The 14,293-nt window shown below is 34.9% G+C and overlaps 1 protein-coding gene across 1 annotated transcript in view; it reads right to left on the bottom strand.

Annotated features, from left to right (window-relative positions):
* Moxd1 (monooxygenase DBH like 1) overlaps positions 1-14,293 on the bottom strand; it is a 79,314-nt gene that overhangs the window by 45,878 nt on the left and 19,143 nt on the right. The window contains exons 2-4 of the mRNA XM_047557751.1: positions 11,908-12,054; positions 10,128-10,295; positions 9,909-9,992 (exon numbers count right to left, since the gene is read on the bottom strand). Coding sequence (XP_047413707.1) covers positions 9,909-9,992; positions 10,128-10,295; positions 11,908-12,054 — 399 coding nt within the window. The remainder of the gene's footprint in view (positions 1-9,908; positions 9,993-10,127; positions 10,296-11,907; positions 12,055-14,293) is intronic.

The raw sequence follows: 14,293 nt of genomic DNA, 5'->3' as shown, positions 1-14,293 counted from the left end.
ATTCTTATATATAATCTGAATTTTTGACACATAAATACTTTCAAAGTAAACATATCAAGAGAGACTTGATATTTTAAATACCACTGTGCAGCCTTTTATAACTTGACAAAAGTGTGAAAAACTATACTGATTCATGAGCTTTTTAAACTTGAGATTCAAATATATTATTTATTTAAAATGAGTACTCACTGCATATATAATTTTTTTCTAATTACTAAAGCTCCAGCCATAAAAAAAACTATTAAAAGGGTAATGAATGCCATCCTATTTTGAAAGGTACCAATTTTTTACATTGAAAAATAGACATCAAAATAAAATTGCCATATTATATCCTATGGGAACACATGAAAATTACCTGCATTCTTTTTGTAATTTTTAAGATGAACTTGACTTTTTACTAAATCATATTTTATAAAAGTGTGAATGCTGTGTGTATATATATATATATATACACACATTGGTTTTATCCATTTCCAGCTTTGTCAATGCCAGTATTTAGTGAAAGAAGTCATGGAATTTTGAGGGTTAACAGCCACTTAAACTTCTCAGTTCTACAGATTTACAGTCTTTAAGTCATGTTATTAACACAAATTTAATCTCCTGAGAGGCACCACGGTGCAATCACATTAACATTCAGGTGACCAATGACCAAAGCAGGCTTGGAACCTGGACACCCCCTGGCTTGTTTTTAGGTCACTCTAAGATGCTAACACTTCAGCTTTCTCCCCAGTAGCATGTCTCCTCTTGTTTTGGGGTACATTAAGCATTTTGCCATAAACATAAGCACCAAATGAAATAGTGAGCATTTCCTCTCATGAGTCACTTTTTATAGACTGTAACTGGGAAGGGGAATCAAACAGCCCATTACCATTATTTTCATTTCCATGGAGGATTTTGACTCAGCTCACACAGAGGCTGCTGGCTTGTTTCCAACCATCCTTATGCCATAGCATGTGTCCAACAAGATTAACAGGCTCATTACCTTCTATCCACTGAAATTACTTACTGCTAACTCCTTTCTCCTTAACATCGTCTCTAACATTCTGCCCCTTTTTATACCCATAAGCATAATCTTTAGTGTAATCATCTTAACTCTAATCTTAATTATAATGACTTTCTAAATCACAAATGAAACTTAAATGTGTTATCTGTTATTACTGACCAGTTGTCAACCCCTCAGGGTGAAAACACCAGACCCATGAGTACTCAGTCTGATAGGTCCCCAGATCTTTGAACTGAAGTCTCTGGATGGTTCTAGTGCGGTCTGTTCATGTAGCCTGGGGAAAATACACAGATCCACTAGGACTCAAAAGTAGCCTGGTTCTATATGGTATTGGTATTGTGCACTTTAAATTTAAGAAGGTGGATCTCGTGTTGTGTTCACTAGAAAAAACAACAACAACAAAGGGGCACAAGGAAACCTAGGAGGTGATAAATATGACTATTAACCTTGGTTTTGGCGATGGCACCATGGGTGCTTGCATGTGTCCAAACTCATTAAATCGTACACATTAAATATGTGAATACTGATTAGATCTCAGTAAGGCTATCAAAAAAATAAAAAGTAGCCTGGGACCTGAGAAGCTTTTGGAAAAGCTATCAGAGATTTCCTATATATTATTTTTCATTGTAATATATACGTGTTGAAAAGATCCTAAGTCCTCGGGTAGTAAACTGTTCAAAGTTCCACTAGTTTTCCTAGGAAGTTCTTGTGTTCAAGCATTGACTCTCTTTCATATAATTTGTGCAGTGTTGGATAAGTTACTGAAGATTTCTCCGCCTCAGTGTGTTCATCTGTAAAATGGCAGGAACTCACCTGCTAACAGGCTGCGGACATTTAATGAGATGATGTATTTAAAGTAGCAAAAATAGGCAAATAGTTATCTACATACTTCTCTTGTGTAAAAAAGTCATTCATATTTTATTGTTTCCTCTAAACTCTTTTGTACCATTAACATATAGAACTCAACATATATATCAGTATTCTTTCAGTAAAAGTGCTATTAAATTATGTACCCACTTGTATAGCTAATAATTAGTATTAAATGAGGTAGTGATTTTCAATGCAGTCACCAACCTTTGGGAATACTTGAAAAAGATATATAAGATTGGTGGTAGAGTAGGGTGGTAGAAAAAAAGACTAAGGAAAACAAATATTCTTTTTTGTCTGTTGAAAATGGCATTACCGTAAGGTCAGAGAATGGAAGGCTAATGGGTGACCTAAGAATGGGAAAGAATATTTCCCAGAGGATAGTCGCCAGTTGGTTTTCATCCCTACTTAGACAAGAACAGGAGGAAATTAGCTTAAATTTCATTTGGTTTGGAGTAATGGAAGGAAGCTATGAAATCTAATTCCCAAGGAATCTTTTCTTCAGAATAAAACAGAGACTTACTGCCTGCCATGGTTTCAGAGTAGCCCGACTCTAAGCATGAGAAAACACTAGATGAAGTTTGTCATCCATCTCTGTAATCCCCTTCAAGGGAAGAAAACAAGCAATTATGAGCCTATTGTGCAACAGGTGTTTTCACTTGTATTCATTTAATCTTCGCTGAAAATTATTTTTCCTACTTTGTAAGTGAAGATACAAGCTCTGAGAGTTTAGTTTGCCCCAGGGCATGAAGCTAATGAAAAGCAGCGTTAAAACACATCATCATGCAGTTTACCTATTTCAACAGTCTTCCTACCACCAGGGCACTCTTCATTTTTACCCTTATTTTTCAAGATTTAAGAGGTTTGAAAAACAAAGTAAATTAGTAGTATGGCTATTACTTATTGAGATATCTAGTGTAGGTCCAACACAACCACTTTGCAATATCTCCCTGGACTATGGTCACCAACCTTTGAGATAAGTACAACTATTGGCCCTGTTCACAGTTGGAAACCTAAAACTCCAGGGAGTTACACTGCTTGCCCTGGATCACACCGGTAAGTTGTGGAGCCAAGATTTGAACCACACTGTCTGACCCTGTAAGTTATGCCACAGCAACTAGATAATATGGAAACTGTCAAGATTTGTGGTTTCATAGTTTGATTTAATTTGAATTCTTAAACTTGCATTATCTTTATGTGTTCTAAGAAGCTATTATAGAAACTTAATAGTCATTAAATATCTGTAATAGGCTCAGTTAAGGACATGGGTACTTAAAGATAAAAAAAGTGAATAGTGCGGGGCATGGTGGTGCACACCTGTAATCTCAATGGCTTGGGAAGCTGAGGCAGGAGGATCATGAGTTCAAAGCCAGCCTCAGCAAATTAGCAAGGCCCTAAGCAATTCAGTGAGATCCTGTCTCTAAATAAAATACAAAAAAGGGCTGGAGATTTGACTCATCCCTGGTACAAAAAAAAAAAAAAAAAAAAAAAAAAAAAAAAAGAATGGTTTCTAGACCAGATCTTCCTAAACATCAAGTATTTCTGTTAGCAGCTCAAGCCATCACCAATGTCTCTAGACATTCTGGATTCTCCTGGGGTTCTGGGACATTTTGTTATGCTCTAGAAAGGTTTGAGATGTGTCAAAGTAAATGCTAAGAAATGCATGCCTAAAGAGCTGAAGATGGCCTTTTAGCTTCAGAGGCATTTCACCCTGATCTGCCAAGGGACTATGACCATGCAACATCCAAACCCCAGCACAGATTTCATCTTTTGTTTTCATCAAGTCACATGTATTTAGAAATAGAAAGAGCCAATTCAGATTATCTGGTTCAATCCCTTTATCTTACAGGGAAGGAATTTGAGGACCAGGAGAGGTTAAGTACTTTCTCCAGGGTCAGAAAGCTAATTGGTGCCAGAGTTAGCAATAAGTCACTTCCACGAACAGACATGCTTTCAAAGTGCATTCAATTACTTCATACTCCCAAGTGACTGTTAAGAACACCCATGTAGCCAGGCAGTCTCTGATGTTTCTGTGAAGTCAATGCAACCCAAGAGGATCTAGAATGAACTTTTCAACACTGAGCATCCTAAGTCAGCAATCTTTAAAGTACACACTTTGAGTTAAATCATTACCATTTGGTGTTCCTTCCAACTTTTTTTCTATCTAAAGTTATAGTTTTGACCACAGGAAATGTCCAAGTATTTTTATCTCTTATTTAGTGCATAAAAGATATATAAACTTCAGATATACTTGCATATAAGTTATAAAATTATTTGACATTTGTAAACTCTATAACACAAATTCCTGAAACGTGATTCTTTTGTTTTCATAAAACCTTTTCTAGAATTTAGGTCAGGAATCATCAGTTTTTCAGTCGATGAAAAATTTGTATGGGTATGATGGTAATTCACTGGCATTAAGAATTTAACATACAGTGTTGCAAAATATTTAAAAGTATTTTCACAAATAAGGCAATGCCAAAAAACCAAAGGTCGAATGTTCTTTCTGCTATGTGGATATTAACACATAATTGGGGGAGGTGAGGGGTAGAAGTTCACTGGATTAGACAAAGGGGAACGAAGAGAGGGGAGAGGGTATGGGAATAGGAAAGACAGCAGAATGAACAGACATCACTTTCCTATGTTCATATATGAATACATGACCAGTGAAACTCCACATCACGTACAACTACAAGAATGGGATCCTAATTAGAATAAGTTATACTCCATGTAATGCATAATATGTCAAAATATATTCTACTGCCATGTATATCTAAAAAGAACAAATAAAAAATTTAAAAAATATTACCTAGCTCTATGTGAAGCCTAAATAAAAGTGTTTATTTAAAACAAAGGTATTTTCACATGAAGCCTATGGTAAAAGTTAATTTGTTTCAACTTGCTAAATCTATCTAAAGATCCAGAGATTTGCCTTTGGGGAAGATGGCTAAATTAGCAAAAGATAAAAGGGAAACATCAGTGAGCAAAACAATTTCTACAAGGTTGGAATGGATTTGAAGAAAACACAACCAATAATTCAGTCAGCAGGTAATAGCAAACACCTACTAGTCTTCCACATGATAAAATAAAACAGAAATGAACACATGAGAAAGAACGAGAACTGAAGTACAGAATCTGTGAAGATGCATCCTGAGAACAAATCAAAACACTATTTCCATTAGGGGAAAAAAATCCCACACCATTTAATATATATTTTGAAATACCATTTCAGGGGGAAAGTGAATGAGATACATTCTCAGAGAAGAGCCAATTCTGAGAGTTGTAAAATTATGTAGTTTGACACTGAGAATTCTCAAATTCTCACAATTTAAAATTAACCCAGAGAGCTCACACATTTTCAGAAATAGAAACCCTCTACCACACTTGACATTTCTGAGATGTGTAAATGATGAAAATTTCCACTTGACAGTGTCTTTTATTCTTAAAAAGAAATCAACACAATAGGGAAACTCAGCAGCAGATCCATCTAACATAGAATGTAAAGCCAAACGTTCATGTTATATGCCTAGCATAGGAAATCAATTTTGTGTAACTATTTCACGGCTATACAGTACTACTCAGGCTTCAGGACATTCTGTGGCTACTTAGTGTTAATTATTCTTAGATTTTCTTGTCCTAGGAAACATTCCCTGAGGTAAATCATTGAGATTTATGAATGCCATCAATAGAAGAGAATGGCAGTGTGTCTAATTTCATGTTATGAAAGATATTTTGTTCAATAGCAAGTTAGAAAGCATTTAGCATTTCTCTTCCTGCATCTATTGATGGAGAAAAGCATTAGGACAGTGATTTGTTTACATCAACTTTATATTCTTCAAAGGAGAATGTTTTCAAGGTGACCTCACTAACTGAAAATGATTGACAATCTAGTTTTTGTTTTGTTTTTTTAACCATGTCTAGAAAGAATTGATTTGGGATTCCTCAGCAACCCAGAAACTTACCAAGATGAACAACAGATTAGCAATGGTGTGTTGCAACTGACATACAAAATTTTCTTTAATAGACGCTATGTGCCAACCTCTGTTCTAAATGCTTCACAAATATTAAACTCATTTGATCTACTTAGCATTCATAAGAGCCCGGTTAGGTAGGAACTATTATTACCCAAGTTCCATATGAGGAAACTGAGACACACAGAGAGAGAGAGAGAAATAATTTGTCAGAGGTCATATAACTAGTAAAAACATTACTAGTAAAGGTAATCCTATTTTAGAACTCAGCAATGGTCAACCTTTCTCCTTAAAGGACTCAGGGATGGTGATTTTGCCAGACTTCTTTTCTCTTTAACATAGTAGACTGTCAACAAGCACTTATTAAATTGAAAAAGGCACATGATGTTTAAACAGATACATCGGAGTTGTGGTTTATCCATGAAGAGAATTCCCTGTCAATAAAAGTCCCTAAAAGAAAAGGTGTTAAACTAAATAAGCCCACAATCCAGCAAAGCATATCCAAGTATTAATGTTAGTCTTAATAATGACATTACTGGTTGAGTAGAATCACCTTCCATTAAAATTTTAGATTCAGGGTTAGGTCACTGTCTGTGAAAGGTAGAGTCCTGCTGACATATGGAGAGATAGGCTGAGCAGGTCTCAAGTGTGACAGAGATTATCTCAGATCAAAAGGGTGGTTTTAATACAAATTACCAAAAATTTTCTTTTCTACAATTTCCATATCTACCTGCAAGTGTAATATGCTCTTGTCTAATAGTACACACATCTTCACATTGTAATTTTAAAGATTATTTTCAAGAATCAAAAATACAGCCAACCACGGTAATGTACACTTGTAAACTCAGCAACTCGGGAGGTTAAGGTAGGAGGATCACAAGTTCCAGGCCAGCCTGGATGACTCAGCAAGACCCTGTCTCAAAATAAAAAATAAAAAGGGCTAGGGATGTAGTTCAGTGGTACAGTGCCCATTTCCAATTTCTAGGACCAGACATACACACACACACACACACACACACACACACATACACACACATTGACAAAATAAAAAATAAAAAACAATAAATTGGAATCACAAATAAATGGGAAGCACTTTTTACTATAATCCCATCTTTTTCCCCACAGATAATTTTTTAAATAATTTCAGTAATTTTTTAGATAATTTGATGCAGGGAAGTTCTATGGAATGAAACTAACCAAATTATGTTATGTACATGTATGAATATGTCACAACAAAGCCCACTATTATGTACGATCATGATCCACCAATTAAAAAATGACCTAAAAACCAAATTATTGACCTTATTATTTCATAATTTTAGCAGTAAACAATTTTATATGATTAAAATTGAAATAAAAAATATAATGTTTCTAGATTTAGCAATTCCCATTAAACACATTCATACTTGAATTACTGGTATATTTTATCTGTTTAGTTCTATAATTATTACAGCAACGAAATGTGTAGTATCAACACTGAAGCTGCAAATATAGACTATTTCTTTGTTTGAACTAGAGGCCAGACAGTGAAAATGATTTCTCACAATACTACTCTAATCAATATTCTTAAAGCTCACTGCAAATGACATGCCACATAAAACAATACAGAAGCAATGTTCTGTAAAAGTAGTTTTTGTAGCAGAAATGGACTGAGGCTTTTTGATATAGTGATCTGTGGAGCATAGAATAAGGAATAAGGAGAAGTACCTCACTGGATGACTTTTAAAAATGTGCAAGTCTTTGATTCTATGAAAAAAATATACTTTTCCTAAATTATTAGAAATCATCTCTACTAGGAACAAGAGAATGGAAATTAGATGACTTCTTAAGGGACAACCTGGACCTATGAATTTTACTTCAAAATGTTATTAAAATTTCAATGTAACCTGGCATAAGCTGTAAATTAAAATGGCTTTGGATAGGCTGTCTCACAACAACCTATATAACCTAAATAGTCTGAATTTAGTTTCCCAGTAGAACTTGTTTTTGTATGTTATCATATTTAAATTCATTTTTGAGGAAAATATTTCATAATATTCAGTGAACCTTAAGATGTTTTAGAGCTTAAAAATAAAATCAAAAATTTATCCTGTTAGTGGTATTCCTAAGTAATACCAAAATTTTAAATTCTGGCCACAAAAGTTCTGGTCCCTGCAATGACAGAAGTTGGTAAGTATGCTCCTCTCCAACCTGCTGTCCCTCCCTCAATGCCCTCTTGCTAAATGAAAAGACTTTTTGGTGTTTAGTTGACCCCCAACCATTGCAAGTTCCAACGTCTTTCATGCCACTAAAATCCCTCTTGATACAAATGCCTAATGAAAATAGCAATCTGCTTCCAAGAATACTTAATTCTAGGTCCAGAGTATTTTGATACACTTGTGATGGAAACACTAGCTAAGAATTCTTAGATGAAGTACCAAGCAAATATCTGACATAGAGAATAGAAACATTTATTGGTGTCTCTTAACTTTAGAGAGTCATTTTTTATTCTACTCAATTATTTGCATTAATAGTGGTAAGAACTAAGAAGTGGTTAAGTTCTTTACATCCTCTCAATTACTATTTGCTTACAAATGAATAAGGGATCTATTTTGTGAAACACTGGTTTCTATTTCTGATCCTACAGTTTTACATTTGCCCCTTATGCCAAGTAACAATTACATTTACTGACATGGAATATATATAAATATAATGTTGTCTTTTCAGAGAAAGACATTTCATTGGTATAAGGGAAGGACTGAGGCACTATAATAAGTACATAAGATTAGAATTTGCATTCACCTATCACATGTATGATATAAAATAATTTCTTGCACAGAGCTAAAAGATTCATCTGCAGTCACACGCTTGGCAAGTCTTCCTTTGGCAAAATTATCCTACAAATATTTAGGACTACATATCAACTTGAACTTTCCCTCAACTCACTCCTTTTGCCTTTCTGTGTAGTTGTGAATCTTCTCGGGAGCACAAGGCACATCTGTCCAACTGGATGAATATATTAAAAAGTAACAAATTTAAGTCACTTTGTAGAATGTGCTCAATGTTTCCATCTCTGCTAAAATGGTTTGAGGTTCGTAGGGAGAATATTGTGACTGCCTGCCTTTTACAGATGATGAAGGCAAGCCTACAGAATTACCCAGAATGATTTACCTGAGAGCACACAGTTTGATAAAAAAGTGGACCAGCAATTCAAATCCACATGTTCTCCTCAAAATTTCAGAACGTAAACATTTGCTCATTTCTTGCATCCACAGTGCTTCATTAAATAGTCTGGGGCTGACAGAAAAGCAGCAAAGTCTGACTTTCTGTATACATTACCTAATTCTATCTCATTCTGTCTTGTGTCTTGGCCATATTTCCCATAATCTCCCAATAAGTTCTTTGAGAGAACAGATCATAATCTTCAGTGTCTGTGTCACTGCCAACATCTACTAGTACAGAGCCAAGGAACTGTAATTTTTTTTAATACTTGTTCATTTACTAACTAGATGTAAAAATTGTGGGGGGGGAGCGTTAGGGCTAGGAGGGAATTGTATGGCACAGGCAAATTGAACTTACATATTGTCCAATTTTGTATTTTTGTAATTCTGTAGAAGTTCCCTATTTTCATTTTCTTCCTATTTAAAAAAATAAACACTGCTACATATTATTTTTATGACACTATTCAGTATATTCAGTGAAACAGAGTCTCAAACAGTAGCTACAGGGAAAATAACCTTCCTGGATTTGATTTATTCTATATGTAAATATATTATTTTAAATTGCAACCCCAGCAATTTTACTTGTAAAAGTATTTCCTAAAGAAACAACTAGAGTGGCTCAAATGCACCTCTAAACTTTTAGCTTAGACACATAATATTAGTAGATAACCAAAATACTAATTACAATCCAAGTTTTCAGAATCTGAAAACAGTGTGTGTGTTAGCCAAGTCAGTTCTTTGTTTTCATATAATTGAAATAATTTTCATATAATTGAAAATTGCTTCTATATGTTTTACTGTTTCCATTTTAAGGATAGCAATTTCTCCAGCTATGCCAATTAAGTTTAGTCTGAGTGAGTCACATACCTTAATCACATGATGCTTTTCCTGGAACACAGGAATCTTAAACATTTGGCACCAATATGTTGTACCTTTGTTTGGGATGGGGACCTGTCTTAATAAAAAGGGGAGGGAGACATAGAGTCACATTGTGTTGTCATGTCATGCTAAATACAGTACATCACTGTAAAAACTCTCATTAAGTAAGACCATTCATTTATGATCATAAAACCTAAAGAAACTTACGTCCTGATTTACTAGGTCAAAGTATGGTAAGGTTGTAGGCAACACGCTGTTTGTCTCAGGATTCAATAATCGAAGACTCTTGGTGCCTCGATTGGAGTCATGGTACTTGGGACCAGCTTCTCCCACATCTTCCTGGTGGTAGGCCCAGATCACTCTCACTGTGCTCTCCTGGTGATCAGACATGGCATGTTACGTCTCATAAAAGCACTTTCCTTACCTGAATTGATTTAAGGAACTCTATTTAAAGCCAAATATAAAATAAAGAGAAGGGGAAAGAAGACACCTGGAGTTACCAACCTGGTCTCTGACATTAATTTCATAAATTTGATTGAGTCATTAAGGATCCAAATAGACAAATTACTTTTGGGAAAGAATTATCATTCTCAGCATACACGATCTGTGTCCCAAAACAGAGTGAAGGACAATTGACTCACAAATTACACTTTTCATGAATAAGACAACAGTAAATCCATGTCAAGCCAAAATTCTAAAGCAGCAGCTAGCCGTTAGAAAGCAAATACTCTTGTTATAAAGCAGGAACTTTGGAAAATTAAAACCTGCTTTAATATGATGGAACATTTCAAGGCAGGGACCCCAAATAGAATGAAAATTAAAATTACTGTAAGATTTTTCCTTTGACAGTAATTTTTTTCCAGTCATGTGTATGAATTTATAGAAAGGGCAAATACAGAAGGAATTTCTGATTCTGGACTTTATTATGACAAAGTGGATCAGTAGTCACTTTATGACTCCTGGGAATTTCCGAGGGACTGGGGTACCAAACTAGGGAAAGTACTATCAGATGAAACTGGTTTCCACTGAACCACCAGGAGAGATTGCTCAGAGGGATGTGTCCTGGGAAAGGTTTGATCAGGTACAGAGAAACTGTTCAGTCCTTCCTCCCACAGAAAAAGGTGCTTTGGCCAGATCTTTGTAATAAAACTTTGAAAATGGACAATAAAGCAAAAGCTATTCATTTTAAATGTTCTCTTTGCTCTCTTCTTTCTTAATAAGTGAATGACTATAATTACTATTCCAATTAAAGTATAATTGCACTACTGTATTTTACGCAAAAGTAATCCACGTGTGTTCTTTCGTCCTCTTTTACTCCTTCTGCTGAATGTTAATCACAATGACTTCAGATTTTTTATATTCCCATTTTTAAAGCTCAAATTTAGTGAATAAAAAAGATCCTTTTATTGGTCTATGCAAAATGAAATTAATGCAAGCAATTCATGGAAATTTCCAAAGTGCCACATGAATTACATGTCCTCCAAATATTTAACTTGTGTATGCATAAAGATATTAATTTTGCATGAAAGCTAAAAATAAGAACTCTCATATAGTATGCCAGTAGGTGATTATAATTAGTTGACTATTCATCTTGATTTTAGAAATTTACAAAGATAAATCAGTTATGAATCAGACGAATTATATTCTAGAACTTGGAATCATAATTCTTTCTTGAGTAATATATCTCATCAAACGTTTTATCTATTGTCTATTTTTAAATTTTACAGAGAATTTAAATTTATAAGTAAGTTTATACAAACTTTAAAGGGCTCTTCAAAATGTTAAAATCACACAAAACTACCTTTACTGAAATTTATAGTATTAGGGGGGTTTTTTTAGCTTCTGAAGAGATTTTCAGAAATAGCCTCCAATTCATGTGACTTTGTGGTCAATGATTATTTTTCAGTACTTATTCCTTTTATTCTTTAGTGTCTCACATTATAATGATACAATTTATTCAAGCATGCACTCATTCATGTCTCCTTACCGTTAGGCTCTTGTCATTTAGGTCACAAGTATGCAGTTCTCTGGTAAATTCAATTATTGTGTGTGTGCTGTTTTCCATGGCATACTCTAGGTGGTAATCTTGCTGAGTATCTTTTTTCAACTCTTTATTTGCATTTGTAAAATAATCCTGTCGAAAACATTAAAAAAAATGAATATTCTAAGTACAGAGTGAAAAGAATTTCAGAGAATTTATGGAACCTTAAAACCACAATTCTGGATTTTCTTACTGCAAAGTGTTTTATCTAGACTCATTTTGTGAGTCCTAGAAACTTCCCAGGGCCCCACCAAGAAAAGAGAGGATAGATTTATAATATCATAAAACATTTTTGAAAAAAGAATGAGCTGGGCCCGGTGGCACATGCCTATAATCCCAGAGTCTCAGGAGGCTGAGGCAGGAGGTTTGCAAGTTCAAAGTCAGTCTCAGCCACTTAGTGAGGCTCTGTGTAACCTAGAGAGACCCTGTCTCAAACTTTAAAAATTAAATAAATAAAAACAGCCTGGGGATATGGCTCAGTGATAAGTGCCCTTGGGTTCAATCTCTGGCATCAAAATCAATCCATCAATCAATCAATCAAAAATTTTTAAAAAGAATGAGCATTTCAGGTCACTGAGTATTTTTTCTTCATTGTACAAATGAAGAGGGGGACTAATATCTTACCCCAAAGTGAAATAAGCTAGCAGTAAAGCCAGAATCAGCCCCAAGATCAGCGCTCTTTCCACTATTACACCTGGTGAAGCATCCCTTCACCCTTCATTAAAACGAAGAGACCCCTGGAAAGGATTCAGAATGAGCTTTAATGGAGCATGCATATTATGAGAAGGTAATGAGAAAATAGGCAAAGAAATGGAAGTAGTCAAATTGCATGATATTGGGAAATCTAGGGAAGTTTTGTTTTTGTGACTCAGCCTTAGTTTCCATTCTAAACTTGTTCAGGTACATACCACTTCTGGGGGTGGGCAGACAAGTGCAATGGACAGACCATGGGCTTTGAGATCCAATGACTAGGATCTGTCCCCTTCCTGTCTCCATACATAGCCTTTCAGAATTGTTGAAATCAAATGCTGAGAGCTTTAGTTTTGACATTAGTAAAAGGAAGGATGGCGATAGATATTTATTTCTAGATTTTGGAATATAAATCAATGAAATATAGTGAGAGTGCCTACCATGGTTATTGCCCATTCCATGCTAATTTGCTTTCTTCTTTGGCAACATAATTTATTTTTCCCCCAAAATATTTCCATATGCCCTGTGCCATTGGCTTGCTATGCTGAGAGCTATGCTGCTGTTAACTTCCACTAATGTAACACGCAAAATTTGCCTTAATTATACGTTTTAGTGAAAAGATAGAAAAAGCCTGCACTTGTGTAAATATGAGGCTTTTCCCAAACTGTCCTCAACCCCTCAGAAAAGCCGCAAAGTATTTTCGTCCCTTATTTTATCTGTAAGGGCCAGGTGACCGACCACCCTTCCCCTAGCTGTCAGGCTGACCCAAAAGCAAACTTTGCTGACACAAAAGCGAACTTAAAAATAACGACCACCCTCCTCTCAGTGGTCAGGGTGACCTAGAACTTAAAATAACAATTTTTGTATGCAATTTTATATGTTAACCAATCAAAAAGAGCACTGTAAAACTGCTTGCCTTTCATTATAAAAACCCTGCCAAACACGGGCTCGGGGCCTCTTAGCGTCACCGGTTACCAAGTGCGCAGAGGACCAGGCTCTAGCTTGCTAATAAGTGACTCTTTGTTGCTTGCATTGATCGTGGTCTCTGGTGGTCTTTGTGGGGTCTCAAGCCACTGGGCACAACATTAGTACCTAATTATACCTTGTTTTTGAAACAAATTGTAAAATGTTCTAGAATGTACATGCTGAATATAAGTACTTTTATTAATATTAAAATGTACTTTAAGACTTGATTAATATTCTTTTAAAAATAATTTTTAGTTGTAGATAGACACAATACTTTTATTTTGTTTATTTATTTTTATGTGGTGCTGAGGCTCGACATGAGCTAAGCAAGCGCTCTCTACCACTGATCCACGACTCCAGCCCAAGACTTGATTAATATTCTTGACTGAGAAAGTACTTTATTAAAAAAAAATCTTACAGTTCATTAATTAAAATCTTAATGTTTGCAAATCAGTAAATTTTCTGACTCTAAAATTTTTTAAAAAAAACTTAACTTAAAAAATTTATCTATGAAAGTCACCCTCAAATGGATGGCATTTGGTACATTTAGCACCTTTTTATGGTAATTATCAAGTGTGGATAAATTTAATATCTGAGGTCTTTAATATGTTCAACCACAAACTACTTCACCCTGGTAACATTAACCACAACTTACGAGTACATTCTACATACCTGG

Source organism: Sciurus carolinensis, chromosome 7 (genome assembly GCF_902686445.1).
Source record: "Sciurus carolinensis chromosome 7, mSciCar1.2, whole genome shotgun sequence".
In the NCBI taxonomy this organism is placed as follows: domain Eukaryota; kingdom Metazoa; phylum Chordata; class Mammalia; order Rodentia; family Sciuridae; genus Sciurus; species Sciurus carolinensis.
The sequence above is the reverse complement of the archived record's forward strand: the minus strand, read 5'-3'. Positions and strand labels throughout refer to the sequence as shown.